This window comes from Excalfactoria chinensis, chromosome 4 (assembly GCF_039878825.1).
Source record: "Excalfactoria chinensis isolate bCotChi1 chromosome 4, bCotChi1.hap2, whole genome shotgun sequence".
Lineage (NCBI taxonomy): Eukaryota > Metazoa > Chordata > Aves > Galliformes > Phasianidae > Excalfactoria > Excalfactoria chinensis.
Window position 1 is genome coordinate 5,065,828 of NC_092828.1, and position 16,896 is coordinate 5,082,723.

The 16,896-nt window shown below is 43.6% G+C and overlaps 1 protein-coding gene across 1 annotated transcript; it reads left to right on the forward strand.

Moving 5' to 3' along the window:
• The first annotated feature begins 515 nt into the window (after positions 1 to 515).
• LOC140251038 (uncharacterized) lies at positions 516 to 13,495 on the forward strand. The gene is made up of 9 exons (XM_072334270.1): positions 516 to 696; positions 2,264 to 2,428; positions 2,513 to 2,569; positions 5,842 to 5,957; positions 7,726 to 7,836; positions 7,923 to 8,094; positions 8,583 to 8,783; positions 10,002 to 10,116; positions 11,041 to 13,495. The coding sequence occupies exons 1-9, from the start codon at positions 516 to 518 to the stop codon at positions 11,786 to 11,788; spliced, it is 1,866 nt and encodes a 621-aa protein (XP_072190371.1). The 3' UTR covers positions 11,789 to 13,495.
• The last annotated feature ends 3,401 nt before the right edge of the window (positions 13,496 to 16,896 follow it).

A 16,896-nucleotide genomic window follows, 5' to 3' on the forward strand; every position in this document is an offset into this window, starting at 1 on the left:
GCTTTTCCTACCTCCAGCCCTGGAGGAGATGCTTCAAGGCCAGGCTGGATGTGGCTCTGGGCAGCCTGTTCTGGTGGCTGGTGACCCTGCACATAGCAGGGGGGTTGAAACTGGATGATGATTGTGGTCCTTTTCAACCCAGGCCATTCTGGGTTGATTCTATGAGGGAATTTGCCCCACTCTAGTGCAAAAGAAGGATGCAGGACAACCAGAGAGAGCCCAGTCCCTTGCTTTGTCTTCTGTCCCCATCAGTCAGTGTACGTATAAAAAGGAAGGCTTCCACATACAGCAGTTAATCTCACTATAGAAACTGATCCCAGCATAGATTTCCATACAGCTTTTTTATGGCTGACAGGGGACATGAGGGAGGCTGGCGATGCACGGAGCGTTGGGCGGCGACGCGGGCTCTCTGGGCGGGGCGCGGGGCGGGCTGCTGGGCGGGCTGCGCGCCCTGAGGGGAGGCGGAGAGCGGGCCGAGCCCTGAGGGGGTTTAACCGGCACCTCCAGCCCTCAGGATGAAGCGGCGTTGGGCTGAACCGTGGGAGGGGGATGCTGAGATGTACTGGCCCTCGGGGTTCAATTATAACCAGCCCTGGCCCGTAAAGAGACTCCGAAGGCGGCAGTCCCGAGGGCGAAGTGGGAGGCGGCGGCGGAGGCGGCGGGGTTCTGGTGAGCGCAACCGCCTTCTCAGGGGCTGTAAGTGAGGGTGAGAAGCTCCGTGTGGAAAAAGCGAGGCTCTGAGCCAGCTGTGACCCACAGGGCCCCCGTGTGGAGGCTCCCTCACATGCTGGGCGATCCCTCAGCGTGTTACCCTTTGTACAGCTCATTTCCAGCCTCAAATCTCTGCCCTGCTTAAGATGGATGTGTAAAATACCACACTCTCAGGCTCCTGCTGGAGGAGAAGTGGCTATTTCGTGTCCTCCCTGCACTGCGTATGGAAGTGGCAGGAATACACTGTGCTGTCCCCTCTGTGAAATGGTTTTGTGTGATGCCTGTAGCAAAAAAGTAATGAGAATTTGAACCCAAAGCAGCAATTAAAGAGCAAAGTGCAGTGGGAGACTACTTGTCAGTGTCCCAAGTGTGTAAGGAGCAGGTAAGGTATCTAACAAGTCCAAAGTGATACCGAGCTCTTAAAAGATGCACTTACATTCAGTTCTTCAGACAGTTTCTTCTAGCTTTGTAAGCCAACGCCATACTCCTGGGAGTGCAAGCTGTCCAACAAGTTGCTTTCTTACATCAAATGTGTGACACAAAGCTCTGAAAATAAGTCTCGCACCCACCACCTCTCTGGGCAACCTGTCCCAGTGCTTCACCACCCTTACAGGAAAAACTTTTTCCTCATATCCTGTGAGGAATCTGTTATTCATTATATCCAGTTTCTTCTCTTTCAGTTTGAAACCATTTCCCCTTGTCATGCCAGAGCAGACCCCAGTAAAGAGTCTGTCCCTCTCCTTTGTTATAGCCCCCTCCCACTTTAGACACTGAAAAACACCAAGCCAGCCTCACATAACGATGCATAAATGGCCTTTTGTGAAATATTTGAACCATCCCTTAACAGCAGATTTCCCCGTTGTCAGATTAATTTAGTAGTACTCTGTTGCAAGGAAATAACTCCAGAGGAATTAATCACACTTAGCAAACACACAAAGATGCTTTTAATACCTATATATATTTCTAGGGGAGAGGATAGTTTTATTTAAGGGCTCAGCGGCAAGAAGATATGAACACTTGATACCTGTAAGCGTATAGCTAATCTGTAGTTTACAACCATCCTTCTTCAAGACTCAATATGGAGCAGATGCTTATACCACACATTACTTATTTTCCTGTCTCCCTCCTTTTGTATTCTGCTAATCATTCTCTGCATACCAAATAGGAGAAAGGTATTAGGAGACCAAAGGAGCAAACAGGGAAATGGGTCTGTTATCTTGAGGAAATAAGTTAATACCTAGCAAGGAAACTACCAGCTTATCCTGCAGTAGTTAATTAGTCTAATGCTACTGTTCCTTTAAAAGGAGCCAGCCTCCCCACACAGACTTCAATCAGCTTTCTGTTGTGCCCAATTAACATTTTGATTGCCTTTGAATGAGTGCAGCTGGATTTAAATATGCCCATGGAAATTTTTTAAAAGCAATAGAAACATCAGTTTGTTTTCAGAGATCCCAAACTTTTGTTTTTGTTTATTTGCTTGTTTGTTTTGAAGCATCAACTTGCTTTTACTGCAGAAAGCTGCAAACTCTGTTCTAAAAGCAGGACAGCTGATTTCAATCTGCTTCAGCTGTGCTGATCTGGCTCTGCTGGGTGTGTTGGGATGTAGGGAGCAGAAGTCCTTGGGGGTGGTCAGAGAGAGAAAGGGCAGTGGGAACAGGAGGCTGTGGGTCAACAGGGAGAAGGAAGAAGAGAAGTGCAAGGAATTGGGTTGCTGGAAGTGAGTATTTCCAATTTATTAGTGACAGTGGATTTACTGTATTTCTATCTTAATGCTTTTAAACAGCTTCTGTTTCATCCACAGCACTGTACAAAGGATCCAGCGAAGTGTCTTCTGTTCCTGTTTGTGCTGGGCTAAAGGGTGAGCATTGTGCTTTCCATCAGTTGTAAGCTCTTCTTGCTGTGTGTCAGGGCAGGTCGTGGGTCTCTCCAGTGCTAAAAGGTGGTCAGCACTGTTTTGAGTTTAGTTTTGCAATGTTTGGCCAGCACTATGTTTAATGGGTGCTGTAGTTGTGTGCTCTGTAGGCCTGTGCTTGTGTGCAGGCTTAGGCATGTGTCCTAGTCAGCTCTGTGGTAGAATATGGCATTTGAAGATGCTTGTAAATGTCTTTAAGATATCTTGCTATACTATTCCATGGGGGAAAAAAAATCACTGCTGTATACTTTGGATGATGAAGCTCACCTTAGGAGAGTGCTGACAGTTCAGTTTTTCAGCATTTGTTTTCAAAGAACAGAGCCCTCCCTGTCTGCACTCCCTGAGCTGGATGGCTGTATCCATTCCAATTTACTTCCAAGGTTGTTTTCTGACTTCCACTGCACAGCAACCACATCTGCCTGCTGTATTGTGACTGCTGTCTGCCTCCAGTTTTGTTCAGCTGCTACTCTGAGCATTCAAGCTTTTGTTCATTGGTCATGCTGTTATTTGAGAGGAGTATGGTCACCTAACGATAAGCAGTATGGTTTGCAGCCAAATAAAATTACTGCTGGACAGCTGAGATGAAGAGGCAGGCTGTGTGCAGGCTCCTGTGCTTCCTGCTTGTCGAGTAAAGTGAGGTAGTGCAGTGCATATAATTTGAATGAAATTACTTTGCTTTGTGGCTGGGATGGGCTTCAGCATGAGCTGTCAGGTGCTGGCCTGAGATAAATAGGAGGTACCTTGGTAAGATGCAGTGACCCTGCTGCTTGCAGCTATGCCTTGGAGAGAATAACATGTGTCAGTATTCATCTGTTGATGGGTCGTAATTGTTGAACTTGTCTCCATCTATTTCTCATTAAAATGCTATGTTTGCTGCTGGCACTTGAGGGCAGAGTTTAGCTGTGTCATCTTCTGGGTTTAATACTTTGAATTTGAAATTTCATCTCTTTGCCTTTAGGGATTTCTCTAGCCTGTACTTCTTCCTTACTGCATTATTCTGCTCTCAGCTCTCCTCAAGAATTAGGAAAGAAAAATTAATAACAGTCAGAGACTCATCCGGAATCGGGGGCACTTGGAACCTCGCTCAGGAGCCCAGGAAAGGAGATGGTTGTTCTGATACTTGTGAAGGTTCTGTGTACATTAAGGAACCTTCTGACTGCCTGGAAAAAAACCTAGATCTGAAACAGGCTGAGACTCCTGGTGTGGTGGCACAGTTATTAATATTAAAGGTTTGAGAGGCCTGATAAGAAGTTTATCCATTCCTTTCAACTTAAAGCTAGCAGTCTGAATTTATTAACGCTGGAATGATTTTTTTCTTAATTATTTATTTTTGTTCTCTGAAACAAAACATAAGCCAGGTCTGTGCCATGGGGAACAGAGAGGGCGCTGCTGAATGTTTCTTATCCCTATCTCTTTATTAAGGAGCAGACCCTTTGTGGCAAGCAGTAGCTGGTCTGCTTTGCAGTGAACCATCTTTTTAATGGTATAAAGCTGACCTGAATAGTTCTCTGACAGGTTTCTGATGGTTGTGAACTGCAAGGTAAGCTGGTTTTTAAGTTTCTCTCCATTGCCAGGAAAGATGTCTTGTGCATCTGAAAGCTGAAGACCTCAAGTTCAACTTACTATTGATAGAAGTAGCTGTGCACAGACAGTGGTGGCATAGATCTCCCTGTGCTCTGTTACTTTTGTGTGTGTCACAAATGGTCTGGAAGCACGGTGAAAAGGAGAGGGGGCAGACTTGTTCTTAACCCTTCCCTGGAAAGCAACAGTGTGATTTAGTGAAGGGGACTGTTGATGCGTGTGGGAAGGGGGCTGCAATCTCTGAGGTCACACTGAAGATCATCTGCAACTTCGAGCCTGGTCAGGATTTAAGTGGGAGTTGCACTGGTGCTCTGTGCTGGTGAGGCCTCACCTGGAGTATTTGCTCTGAGGTGACCTGATAGCAGCCTGTCAGTATCTAAAGAGGAGCTACAGGAAAGAAGGGGACACAGGAAAGGGGACAGTCTCTTTAGCAGGGTCTGTTGTGATAGAACAAGGGAAAATACTCTCAAGCTCAAAGAGGGTTAGATTTAGGTTAGATAACCTGTGCACTGGCACAGGTTGCCCAGAAATGTGGTGGATGCTGCATTCCTGGAGACTTTGAAGGTAAGGCTGGATCAGGCCCTGGGCAACCTGATCTAGCTGTGGTGTCCCTGTTCATTGCAGGGGAGCTGAGCTGGGTGGCCTTTAAATGTTCCTTCCAACTCTTATGATTCTGTGCAGTTTGTTGTAAGACTGAAGAGGAATGCAAAGTGCAGGGCAAATATGTTTGCTGGAAAGTCAGCTAAGACTACAGAGAATAATAAGACTATGTTTATATGCACTGATTTTCATATGGTTTGTGTCTGAGATCATGGGTTTTATGGCAATTTGTGCATTTCAGGGGCAAGGTAAGTTTTCAGCTAATGTCAGGAACCAAGTAATTAGGTTTTCTTGTGTGGACCAAATCCTGTTATTGTGTCCATCTTATGCTTATGTACAAATAAGTATAGAATATTGAATATGACTGGATGGCTCCCACTGCAGAAAACAACTTTCAGGGAGTAGTTACCTGGCCATTGTAACTCCTGAAAAGTTTTTATTAGGAAATGCATCCTTATCTCAAGCACCAATGGTAAACCATTCTTAGACAGTAGCAATTCAATACCCATTTTGATGCTCATTGGAGCAGTTTTTCTCTATATAACTGAAAGAAATAAATCTGTGTACGGGACATGGGTACAGCCTTTATAAGTCTCTGAGACCTCTTGGTCTTTCTCATGCACTGAGCTATTCCCTGGCTTTCTTTAAAATGTATTCCCATATTTAAGTCTGAGACCTGATCTAACTAAAACACTTATTGTATTTTAGGCCATTAGTCTAATATATCTGATAGCATGTCTGGAAAACACAATGAAGAAGCTCTATCTTCCTTAATTTTTGAGGTACCTGATGTCCAAGTACATGTACAGTAACATTCCTTCAGTCCATGAAAGCAATATCTCTTTATGTAGGAAGGTGTAGGTGGCTTTACAGCCCTGCTCTGAAGCTACAACAAGGCACGATGTGATTCAGTGGGTGAACATTAGTTCACTCATGTGCTGCATGTGAATATTCAAGGGGTCAATACTTTGTAAGTGAAAATACACACGTGTGTCCTGTCTCCTGACTGGTTTTTGTTGTTTTGCTTTTTTTTTCAGGATATTCAGATGACATATTAGATGAGGCAACAAGGCACCACCTGTTCACAGACACTTTCTGTAGGGTTTGCTGGGCAGTGCTGCCATTTGAATCTCAAAGGATGTCACACTATGAGGTAGCCTGGAAGGGAAGATTTCTCCTAGCAAGTACTGGGACTTTGGTTGGTTTGAGGTTTCTGTATGGTGTTAGAAAAGGCTGCTTAAAGCCTTCCCTGGGCTTAGGCACTAGCCAGACTTGAAGGCTGTGAATGATGTGGGTTCAGCAGTAGTGAAGGGCAATCACCTGCATATTGCAGGATGGTTATAGAGGGAACTGGGCAGGTTCAGGCCATGCTGTACATGGGATGAAAGCAGATTTACACCATGTGACCCAGGACATAAGAGTGGCATGGGGCAGTGCTAACTATAGAGAGAAGGGGTCGTGGCCCCTGGTGCTTTACCCAGTGATACACATGTGTTGCTATGTCTGTCAGTGTCTTCATGAGGCAAATTGTATGGAAGAGCAAAAAGGACCCCATAATAAATGAAAAGGGAGCTCTTTTTGCTACGGAAAGGGAAAGGGGGCCTCACAGAAACCAAGGTAAAGGGTAGTTAAAGATAGATTATGCTAAGGGGGGCACAGAGAGGGGGAATTGCAGACACTAAGTCTGGGAAAACAAAGGGAAGAAGGCCATAAAGATAGGAGTTTGGGAGCAGCCCAAAGGCATTTGGCAGAAAGGTGATCAGATATTCACAGGGCAAGATGACACTGATGTGTGGGGGTGCTCCAACTGCAAGGCCAAAAGCTGATGCCAGAAGAAAACAGGAGCTCTCACAGTAGGAGAGGAATCTTCATCCCAAAACAATGACAGAGAAAGGGGGGGGGAACTGTCTTTGCCAATGGGGTTGCAGGGAATTTAGTGAATATGTAACTAAACTCAGGGGGAGACAATTGATTATGTATTAGTTGAGCCTATATCTGTAGCGTGCTTTTTCCCTATGGCATGCGAGTTTGGAGTGTTAACCCCTTGTGCCAGAGCTGTGTGCACATCTCTTTACTAAACATACCTGCTTTATATCCAGGCTACAGAGTTTGATTCCACACATCGGTATGAATCATGCAGAAGGCATTTCTTGGAACAAGTGTATGCCTTGGGGTAGTGCTATAGACATAGGAAAGTGAGCTATATTTTGAACCTTAATCTTGAAGGTTTGCAGGCACAGATGTTTCATTTTCTTACTGAAGTTAAAATGTCAGTTGCTCTCAGGAATCTTTTTTGTTATTTTCCTCAATTAGTATTCAGGTCTTGAAAGGTATAATGCTTCCTTACTTTGATTTATGTTAAGCAGCGCTTCTACTGTCATAACTGAAGAGTTCAGACCCTCAGTTGGAATTTCTGTTTCTAGGATCCAAATTCAGTTGAGGATAACAGATGCAATTGTAATGGTGAAATCAGATAAATTCAGGATGAAATGATACAGAAATAAGACTTTTTTTTTCCAGTTTTGCTGATGTTGTCTAGTCAAGTATGGTAGCACCTCTTTCTCTTGGTAATACTGTCAAGATTTCCTAATGCTTTTTCTCAGAATCCTTAACAGACTCCTGGAAAGCATCTGATTAGATTAGAGAAAACAAGTCACTTGTTTGGCTTTGTGGGTACCTGTGTACAGTGTGACATGTAAGTACACTATAGAAGTGCAGGAGATGGAAGATTATGTGTTGAGAGAGCATCTAAGAATTAAAAACATAATCACAGGTGAAGGAGGTATGCATAACACCCAATTTTAGATACTTGGGCTATTGAATCCTCAGACCTGTTTTGGATGGATGAAATTCCTGTTGCTGGACATACCACTTCTTGGCCCCTTAGTAATGGAACAGGAATAATTCCAGTTTCTTTTCAGGGCAGAAAGCATGCTCAGAACGTTTATCTTTATGTCCAAAGTCATGGCAGAAAGGATGAGAGAATAAAGTGTGACAAAAAGAAGGAAATAATGGATTGCACCAGTTCTCAGGTGACTATTCTTCATAGCTGACTTAAGTGCTTTCTTGTCCTTCAGTGAATGCTTGTATAACTGAGCTCGCCTTTGTTTAATTTCAGATGGATGGAACGAGTATAGTAGAGAATAACTACTGTAATCTCTGCAACATGATTTTAGCTTCCCCAGATGTTGCATTGTCTCACCTCCGGGGGAAGATCCATGCTAAAAAGCTGAGGCAGTTGGCAGAAAATAAAGCCCTAGTGGAAGCACAGAGCATGCAACCTGTTTCTGGTAAGAACTAAATTTGCACTGTGTGCATGTTCCTGTCACTCTTTGCAACAGATATAAAGAGGTGCTGTCTTACACCTGCGTGTCTGTATGCCTTTCTGTTCTGCCATAGTCATGTATCTGTCATATGGTAACTTCTTACAATGCTGAAGCTAGGGAAGCTTGCTTTCAGATTCCTTATCTTTCTAACTAAAGGTAAATATTTCTGATTATTAAAGAGCATGTTTACTGTTGCTCTGAATATTAACTGTGGCCCAAACTCAGTTTGATGAATTAGCATATTTAATTTAAAAATAATAATAATATTAGTCCACAAGCAGTAGTGAAGTGGTGTGAGTGCTGTGCAAGTTACTGAACTTAATTTCAGGATGGAGTGTAGCAAATGTGTTCTGAATCACCCTCTGCAGGGTAAAGCTTTCTTCTTGGACCTTAAAATGACTGGCCATCAAACACATGGATATTAGTACAGGTATCTAACAATGAGTTTTCAGTTCCTTCAGAAACTGAGGTGCCTTCATCTTCAAAAATGAGCTTGGAAATGAACTACTGCAGGCTCTGCTGTGTTCCTTTCAATGGTCCACTTTCAGCCCTGGAGCATTATCTTGGTAAGAAACATGGAAAAAATGTAGCACGGAAGAAGGTAATGGAGGAGCTGGGATTCAAACCTGTCCCTAGAGAATCCATGACAAATGGTAAGTAGGACATGAAAAAGTGAGGGCAGTTTGTTTGAATGTTCAAGGGTCAGCTCTGACATGTGCAAGGAAATGTTAGCCTCCTCCTTTGCTACAGAATAAGTTCATTTCCCCCCTTCTTTAGTTTGCCATCCTGAGGTTCTTTATCTCTGACAGTTTTAGATGGCAAGATATTTCCTATTGACTTTGAGACTCTAATCCAGTTATCACTGGAGTCAAATGGAAGAGAGCATAAAAAATAGCTCAGTTCCTTTACTCAAAGCCCAGGATCAAATCATTCTTAAGACCTTCAGTGTTAGAAACTCTGTGACAACCTCCACAGGGAACATTTCCCAAGAATTCTTGAACTTTTCCTTCTTGATCTTAAAACCCTTTCCTGAAACCAACACCCTGTGATTGCAGTGTCTCTCCTCACTCTGCACAGAACAGGCAGCAGACCTAAGAATTGAATCAAGTGTTTCCTTTTTGTTGCATTCATGCCTTCCCTCAATCTTTAGTTCCCTAAGCTGATAGCTGTAATTATGTCAGTCTTGCCACACAAGGAAACTCGTTTCCTAAATGATCATTATTCTCAAGCCTTCCATCAGGCCCATTCCAGCAACTCCACGCTCTTCCTGTGCTGGGGCTGTCAGGTCTGGACTCAGAGCTCCAGATGGTACCTTACAATGGCCACCCCTCTTTTGATGTAGCCTGGGGTAATGTTGGACATCCAGGTTGCAAGTGCACACTGCTGGTTCATGTCCGGCTTTACATCCACCAGACAATATATATATATTGCTCAATGTAACAGTCCATTGGAATGCATGCTGCATTTTGCCAATACATAAAGGTCTCGGGTTTGCATTGGGGAGAACATTATTTGCTGTTTTGTTTGTTTAATACATTGAAATCTGTAGTGACGCAGCTTTGCAGCTTGTAGGAGAGGAGAACATGACAACCTGGAAAACATAAGGTTTAACTTAGGTTTGTCAGTCTATGCATGGCGTGTTCATAACACAGTGTTTGACAACTCCCTCAACATCTGAAGAATAGTTACACTGCAGCAGTACAGCTCCCTTCATGAATACTGTTGGAGTGTAAAACTGAGTTACCTTGCAGCAGAGACTTTGTATCTCATATAGAGCTGTTTTGGGGAAGGTTATGTTAGGCCTCTCGCATGGGGAACAATTGTGATCGCTCTGGATTTTGCCTTCCATTTATAGTATTTCTGACCCGCAGATTCCTTCTTTTCTGCGATTGGGTTTGGCCATTACATATGCCCTGTTTGCAATGTTGTACTTACAACTGTACTTCAGTACCAGTCCCACATGAAAGGAAAAAAGCATCAGACCAGGTAAGTCTTTTGTTACTCTGTAGCATGTATTTTCAAGTTTCTATGAATGACCTTGCTCCTTCATTAGCCCTGCTGTGTGCTGTTAAAAACCTTTGAATTACTGTTTTTTATCATTATTTTGTTGTGGTTTTTTTTTTTTTCATCTGATTCTGTTTAGTTTTACAGCCTTTAAAAGTGACTGTTTAAATGTCCTTCTAATGACTGACGTTCTGTCTTGGAGTTGCCATGCTTGCATCTTCAGTGGCAGCCCACAGGAAAGGTTCTGGAAGTTGTGGTTTTTTTCACATACTTTGCTATCCTCAAATATTTGCTTCATTGAAAACAGTAGTGCCTATTTTGGCACAGCATCTTCTGCGCTTAGTCAGTCTTTTGGGAAATTGTCTGAACAATAGATTCCTATTGAAGGTAAATAAGGCTCTAATCCTGAAAAGTGCAGGTCTCCATAGACTGTGTCACCTCAAGGGTTCATCATCATGCATCTTCTGTTTGGTGTAAGATGTTGTATGGGATAGATGATAGATCCTCCTTTCCCTCTAACCTAAAGAAGGGATTGTAGCTTTTGTTAACTGTGGAATGGATATTGTACACCTTTTATCACTACTTTTTTGAGGCTACTCTTCAGTTAGGGCCAAATACCAAGACTTCATTCGTGTTAGGCATGGTTGGGAAGACATTTTATGTGAAGGTGCAATAATAATATAACCACAGTAGTGTGACTGAAGGTGTTCCCTGTAGCTGATTTTTGCAGATAAGGTCTTGTGTTGGAGGTTTCATGTGAGTACACAGAACAGCATGCCTGGAATAGGTCCTTTCTTGTAGACCATGAAATAGTTTTATCATACAAGTCTCTGTCTTTATGATTTTAACTCAACAGATCCGAAGCAAATTGATCAATATTAGTAACTCATTTTTTTTTCTATCCAGTTTATGCAGAGCAACAAAGATTCACAGTCTCACAAAGAGATCAAGGAAAACTTACTACTCCTTTCAAGGTCAGAAAACTACATGTCTTGAGGAAAGAATGGATGTGAGAATAGCAGAAGAGTTTAAAGATGGAAACCTTGGTGAGGTTAAACCTTCAGCCTTTATGTACAAACAAAACCAGCATTCCAGCCTTTTCTCAGAAACCCAGACAGCCACAAATACCGGGACAAAGAAAGCGCCAAGTTGCTCATCAGCTTGTGAGCATTCACTAGAAAATACATCAAGCTGTCAGTACAGCACAGCACACTCTATAGAAGGGCAAGCGTTTGGGGCAGCTGCCATCACAGATGGCTTTGGTCTGTCAGCTGTAGAATCTAGAGAGTATTGCAAAGTTGTTCTTGCTGAAACGTTTAGCGTCTCCTACAAAGAAGAGCAGAACCTTCAGGTAGAATATACTGAGGAGAAAAAATACTTTAGTGAAGAGCTGAAGTGTAAGAAAGAAGAGTCAGAACCGAAAAGAAAGGAAGATGGTGAAGGTGCAGGTTTGCAGAAAGAAAGTGAGAAACGAAAGCGAATGAAACGAAAGCAAACTAAACTTGATGTAGGCTTAGTAAATGAGAAGAAATCAAGACCTAATAAAGATGAAAAGCCTAAAAAAAAACCTGCTAAGAGACAGAGAAGAAGGCGTGTAAAGAAACAACAGAAGCCCCAGATAAAGATCAAAACAGAAAATGAGCTAATTTGGTAATTACTGTCTTTACGTGCTGCTGAGGGTTTTGCTTAGCTTCAAGAGCCTGATCTGATTTGCAGATTATCTTAACTATTTTGTATCATACTATGGCTGTTGTGGTTTTTGTTGGTTTATTGGTTTGGTTTTTTTTTAAGCAAATTTGGGTTTGTTTTTGGAAGTGAGGAAGTCTGTCTTCTGAAAATGTTTGGTAGTTGGCATGCATCAGGTTTTAATTACGTTACACGTACAACAGTCATTGCAGTGATACGAACTTGGAAGTATGAAGGCTCTTCTGGAATATACCTCAAACAAGGGTCAGTAGCTTACGGAACACTCTTGGAAATTCATCAGAATGTCTTGCTTTATTTTCCTACTATTAATGGTGCCTACGCAGGTTGTTTCTTTCTTTTTTCTTTTTCCTCTAGGAAAGTACATAAGCTTGGTAAAACATGTAAGGGCACTGCAGAGCGCCCAGGGGAAGCCGTATCTGTAACCATTCCACTGACTGCTTTTAAAGGAGAGTGAGGAAGGCTTTTGATCCCAGAATAAAGCTAGATTTATGAGTCAAACCACGCTCTGAAGAACCAGCAACACTTTGCATTTGAAATAGTGTCACCAGGCCTTCCTTCATAATGTAGGTTTGCATTATTGTGGCGTGTAGTACATATGTAGGACACCAGTTCATGTATTTAAAAGCAGAGTCACAAGACACCGCTTAGTAACACTCAGTGCCTTCATGTTGCAGAAAAGCTTTTCCTTAGCCTTGATGTGGGATCCGAAAGCCATTATGTTGTCAAGTAGCACCACCAGGTAGTTGTTTGTAGAGGCACCTGTGCTGAGCTGCAGCTTTCAGCAGCTCTGCCCAACTGAAACTTTTTGTTGTGGGTTGTTGTGGTGTGGGATGGAGTCAAAACCAAGACCCTCAAGCCTTGAATTGTCTTGTTTGTTTTAGTCCTGCATTAAGGAGTTGTTTCAAAAGCCTTGAGAATAAGGTAGCGTGGGCTTTTTGTCAGTTGTTTCTTGCACATTTATTTTGTGGTTGGTTCCAATCTTGGATTTAGGTTTCTGTGTTATAAAGTTATGAGTGGTCAAGTAAGACCATGATGTGGTACTCTGCATATACAAGAGAAAAAGCTTTGTTGAGTGGAAATAAGTGCCAGTTTACTTGCTTTTCAAAGAAGACTTGCAGTGTTGGAAGTCAGGAGGAGATTAGCAGCTCTGAAAATATGGCAAAAGCATCACCTGGGAGCTGATTTCTACCAGTGATCAGTTCCTAATCTGTATCTGAACTCCTCGCCATCCTGCCCTACGTGGGGAAAACATACAAGCTATTTGTAGGGCACATGCACAAGCTACTCTAAATGTAACCCTACAATTTCCTTGGCATCAAAGGTGATAATAAGATCCTGAAGGAAGGACTCTTTATGTATTTAGATGCAACTGATTAGCTGGTGAAGTAAATGCTGCAAACAAGACATAGCAGATTCTCATCTAGCAGAAGAATATAAAAAGACAGCCTGAATTTAGATGAGTGATGCTCATCTTTCTGAAGTTATTTGGTTATCGTGATGTGTTTCCTCACTGTCTTATTCTTAGTCTCTAATGTCAGGTATTGTAGTCATTTCCAAGCCTAGACATTTTAAAATACGAGGCTGATGACTTTATTTGTTGCCCTTTACTGTAAATGTCTCCTCTTTTGCCACTTCTCAGTAGCAAAGGAATCCACATTGGAAGCTGATTTTTGTTTATCTCTTATTTTCATTAAACTTATCTGTTCTGGTTTGAGAAACAAACTGAGTCGTGGATCTTTGTCACATCTGGGCAGGCACAGCAGCAGATCTGCCTGGAGACCCCTTGGAGCTTTGAAAGCAGGTACAGGGGCTTCTTCCTGAAAGCCCAATGAGCTCTTCTGAAATGTTTCACTCCTTCACAGTTTGTTTTCCCTTCTATGACCCGCAGCAGTACAGCAAAACATTTCTTTTGAGATCCTAATGCGTTTAATAAACACCACAACTCGACAGGACATCTCGTAAAGCAAGCCAGGAGTCAATTTCACTTCTCATTTGAAGCCTTAAGATAATAGGGAGGACCGCTGAATTTATTTTGCATGCCCCAAGTGGGGCAGTAGTTTCGGGGTGAGGGGTGTTGTGTTACTGAATGCTGGCACCTGGCAAGTTAACCCTACCCTTGGCCTCCAAGGCACACCTTACTGTACTTAACCCGCTGAATTGTCTGAGCATACTTCTACAGAGATAAGAGCCTTGAGCTCACTGTAATCTGCACCAGCTGCAGCAGGTCTGGCTGTTAATGCTGCATGCTGAGTGCCACTTACATCATAGCCAGATTTTAGTCTATGATAGATGCAAAGCAACACCAGGCACAAGTACAGGCTCTCCATTTACAGACCTCCTTGAGTCCCAGCCATTTCTCTACTTAAGACATCAATGCTTGCAACAAAACCAACCTTTCAGCAGGGTTGAGGTGAAAGAATTGATGCATGGGGGCTTTTTTTCCCCTCTAAGATCTGAGGGGGAAGCAGAAAACTGTCTGTGGGTGGGAGAGGGGATTTAAAAGAAATCTTCAAAAGGAAGCAAGATTTCTTAGAATTGACATTGAAACTGATCAAAGTAGTGTTCTGACGCTGCCGCTGCTGTAGCATGGCACTTCTTTTTGATATCTAACAGTTTAAATGCAGTTGTTTTCCTCACGGCTTTGTGCATTTTCAAACCACCTGCTATATAGGTTCCAGTTCCTTGGTCTGAACCACACATGTTGATAGGAGGCTGTGAGAAATAGACTGGATGTGATACCTTTATAGCTAAGGTTTTTCTCCAATGTATTTGTTTCTAATTGCAATCTTCAGGAACATGATGGAGAAGCTGTGGTGAGCTTACATATGCTTGGTTCCTTCCTACCCTGCCTTCAGCCTTTATCAAATCCATCTACTGTGACTAAAGAATGGCTCTGCCTTGCTCAGCTTCCCCTCCAGCACTGATCTGCCTCATGCTTTGTGTTCCCCGAACTGCCGTAGTACCAGGAATGCATTTCTATCTGTCTGCTCAAGTCAGCCACCTGGATGAGGTGTGATGGGACCACAGAGGTGACAGACTTCTCAGCATCTCGAAAGATTCGGCTCTTTGGCCCAGTCCTTAGAGGTGTTGCTGCAACTTCATGCAAGTCTCGACCAAAAGGCTCTGTAGGATGCCTTTGATTCGTGTTGGTTTATCTCAGGCAACACCTAGGCTGACTTCAGCAGCAACATCATCTCATGCCCTGAAATTCCTGGGCCAAATAGCCCAGGTCTCCCCTCAGCGTCCTCTTCTCCTGCCTGAATAAGCAGTGAGTCATCAGCTGCTCCAGATATGGGGCATCCACAGCCTTCTGGGCAGCCTGCATGATGAACTTCTTCCTAACATTTAACCTAAATCTCTCATCTTTGAGTTTAAAGCCATTCCCCCTTTTCCTGTCACTCTCAGACCCCATAACAAGTCAGTCACCACCCTGCATGTGGTGTAGCAAAAAGCATCAGTGAAAGAGAGAGGTGAGCGCATACCCAAGAGCTGGTGTCCACCTCAGCCTCCGCACTGTGGGCTCACCCAGCCTCGCCTCGTATCTGCGTCATCTTTCATTATGATTCAGCGTATCGGGGTTCCGTTCCGTCTCTAGCGACTAACCGAGTTAAGGTGATCAGCCAGCTTTATGAACAGCACGAAGGAAGTGAGGACAGACACCACAACAGTGCTGTGGCCGTGCTTTCCCACAGCATATCACTGTATGTGCTGCAGAGGCCGGCAGGTCTTTTTCTGTTCTATTTTGATGATGTTTTGTAAGCTGTTGCTTTGTAGGCAAACATCAGCAAGCATGCATCTTTGTAACTACGCTGCAGTATTTGCTGACAGAGTGGGATCCTGGGCACTCTGATCTAGTGTTGGCAGCCCTGCCCAAGGCAGGGTGTTGGAACTCAGTGATCCTTAAGGTCCCTTCCAACCCAAGCTATTCTGTGATAAATCAATGGGAGCCCCCCAGCAGGACTGACCTGTGTTTGTGTTTCAGGCTCGTGTGTTACCATCAGCCAGGACCTTCATCACCATGCTGGATGAACTGAGGCATGGGAGGGGTAATACCATACCCAGGTGGCAGCAGCCATGACTTCTGATGTTGGCTGTGCATGGAGCACTGCAGCATCTGTACGCATGCAGGGGACAGCTTTATCTTCAACAATCCCATGCTTCTCTATTGAATAAAGCACTGCGTTATTTCTAGAGACGCTGGGAGGAAGGAGAACTGTATTTGGAAGTGTAAGTAAGTGTCGGTTTATTTTTTTTTCCCCCTCCTTTTTCTTCTAGCCTACGCAATTCCAAGTAATCTCCTGCCTTTCCCTTCTCTTTCAGGGGAGGTTCAGGTATGATATTAGGAAAAAGTAATCAGAAAGTGTGGTGAGGCATTGGCACAGGCTGCCCGGGGAGGTGGTGGAGTCACTGTCCCTGGAGGCATTGAACTGACATGCAGATGTGGCACAGATGAGTGTGGGTTATTGGGCATGGTGGGGATGTGTTGGTGGTTGGACTGGGTGATCCTAGAGGACTTTTCATCCTCAGTTCTAAGATTGTTTTCAGGTAGCTCTGATTCCTGCCCGCTGCTCAAGCTGCTGAGAGCAGCCGCAGCAATGAAGTCATTTTGATTGTGCCGTGATTTAGTTCTTTATTACTCCACCTTGTGTAAGTTTCACTAGTGGGTGGAGGTATGAAAACTGTGCCTCGGATTGAGGAGGACAGCAGCTTTCCGCAGCTGTAAAGGATGCTGGTGCCGCATCCAGGAGCCATGGATACATTTTAAGGCTCCTTTCCATTTTAGAGATAAAGGCTGCAGGACGGGAGAGGCAAAATAAAGAGGAGGCAGTGTGTGTATAGGGGCTGTCATGTCAGCTCAGAGCCCTGCTCTTCAAGGCAAAATCCCCTGTGTTTCAGTGGGTATTCTGCAGACAAATAGCAAGGGAGTGAGTTTGGCCTGGAAAAAGAAGAGAAAGAGCACATCTTTTCTTTTTACCTGAATGTCTTTTCTACAGGATACCTAAAGCTATAAGTGTGGGCAGGTTGTGAGCAGGAAATGATGCAATAGACAGTCCA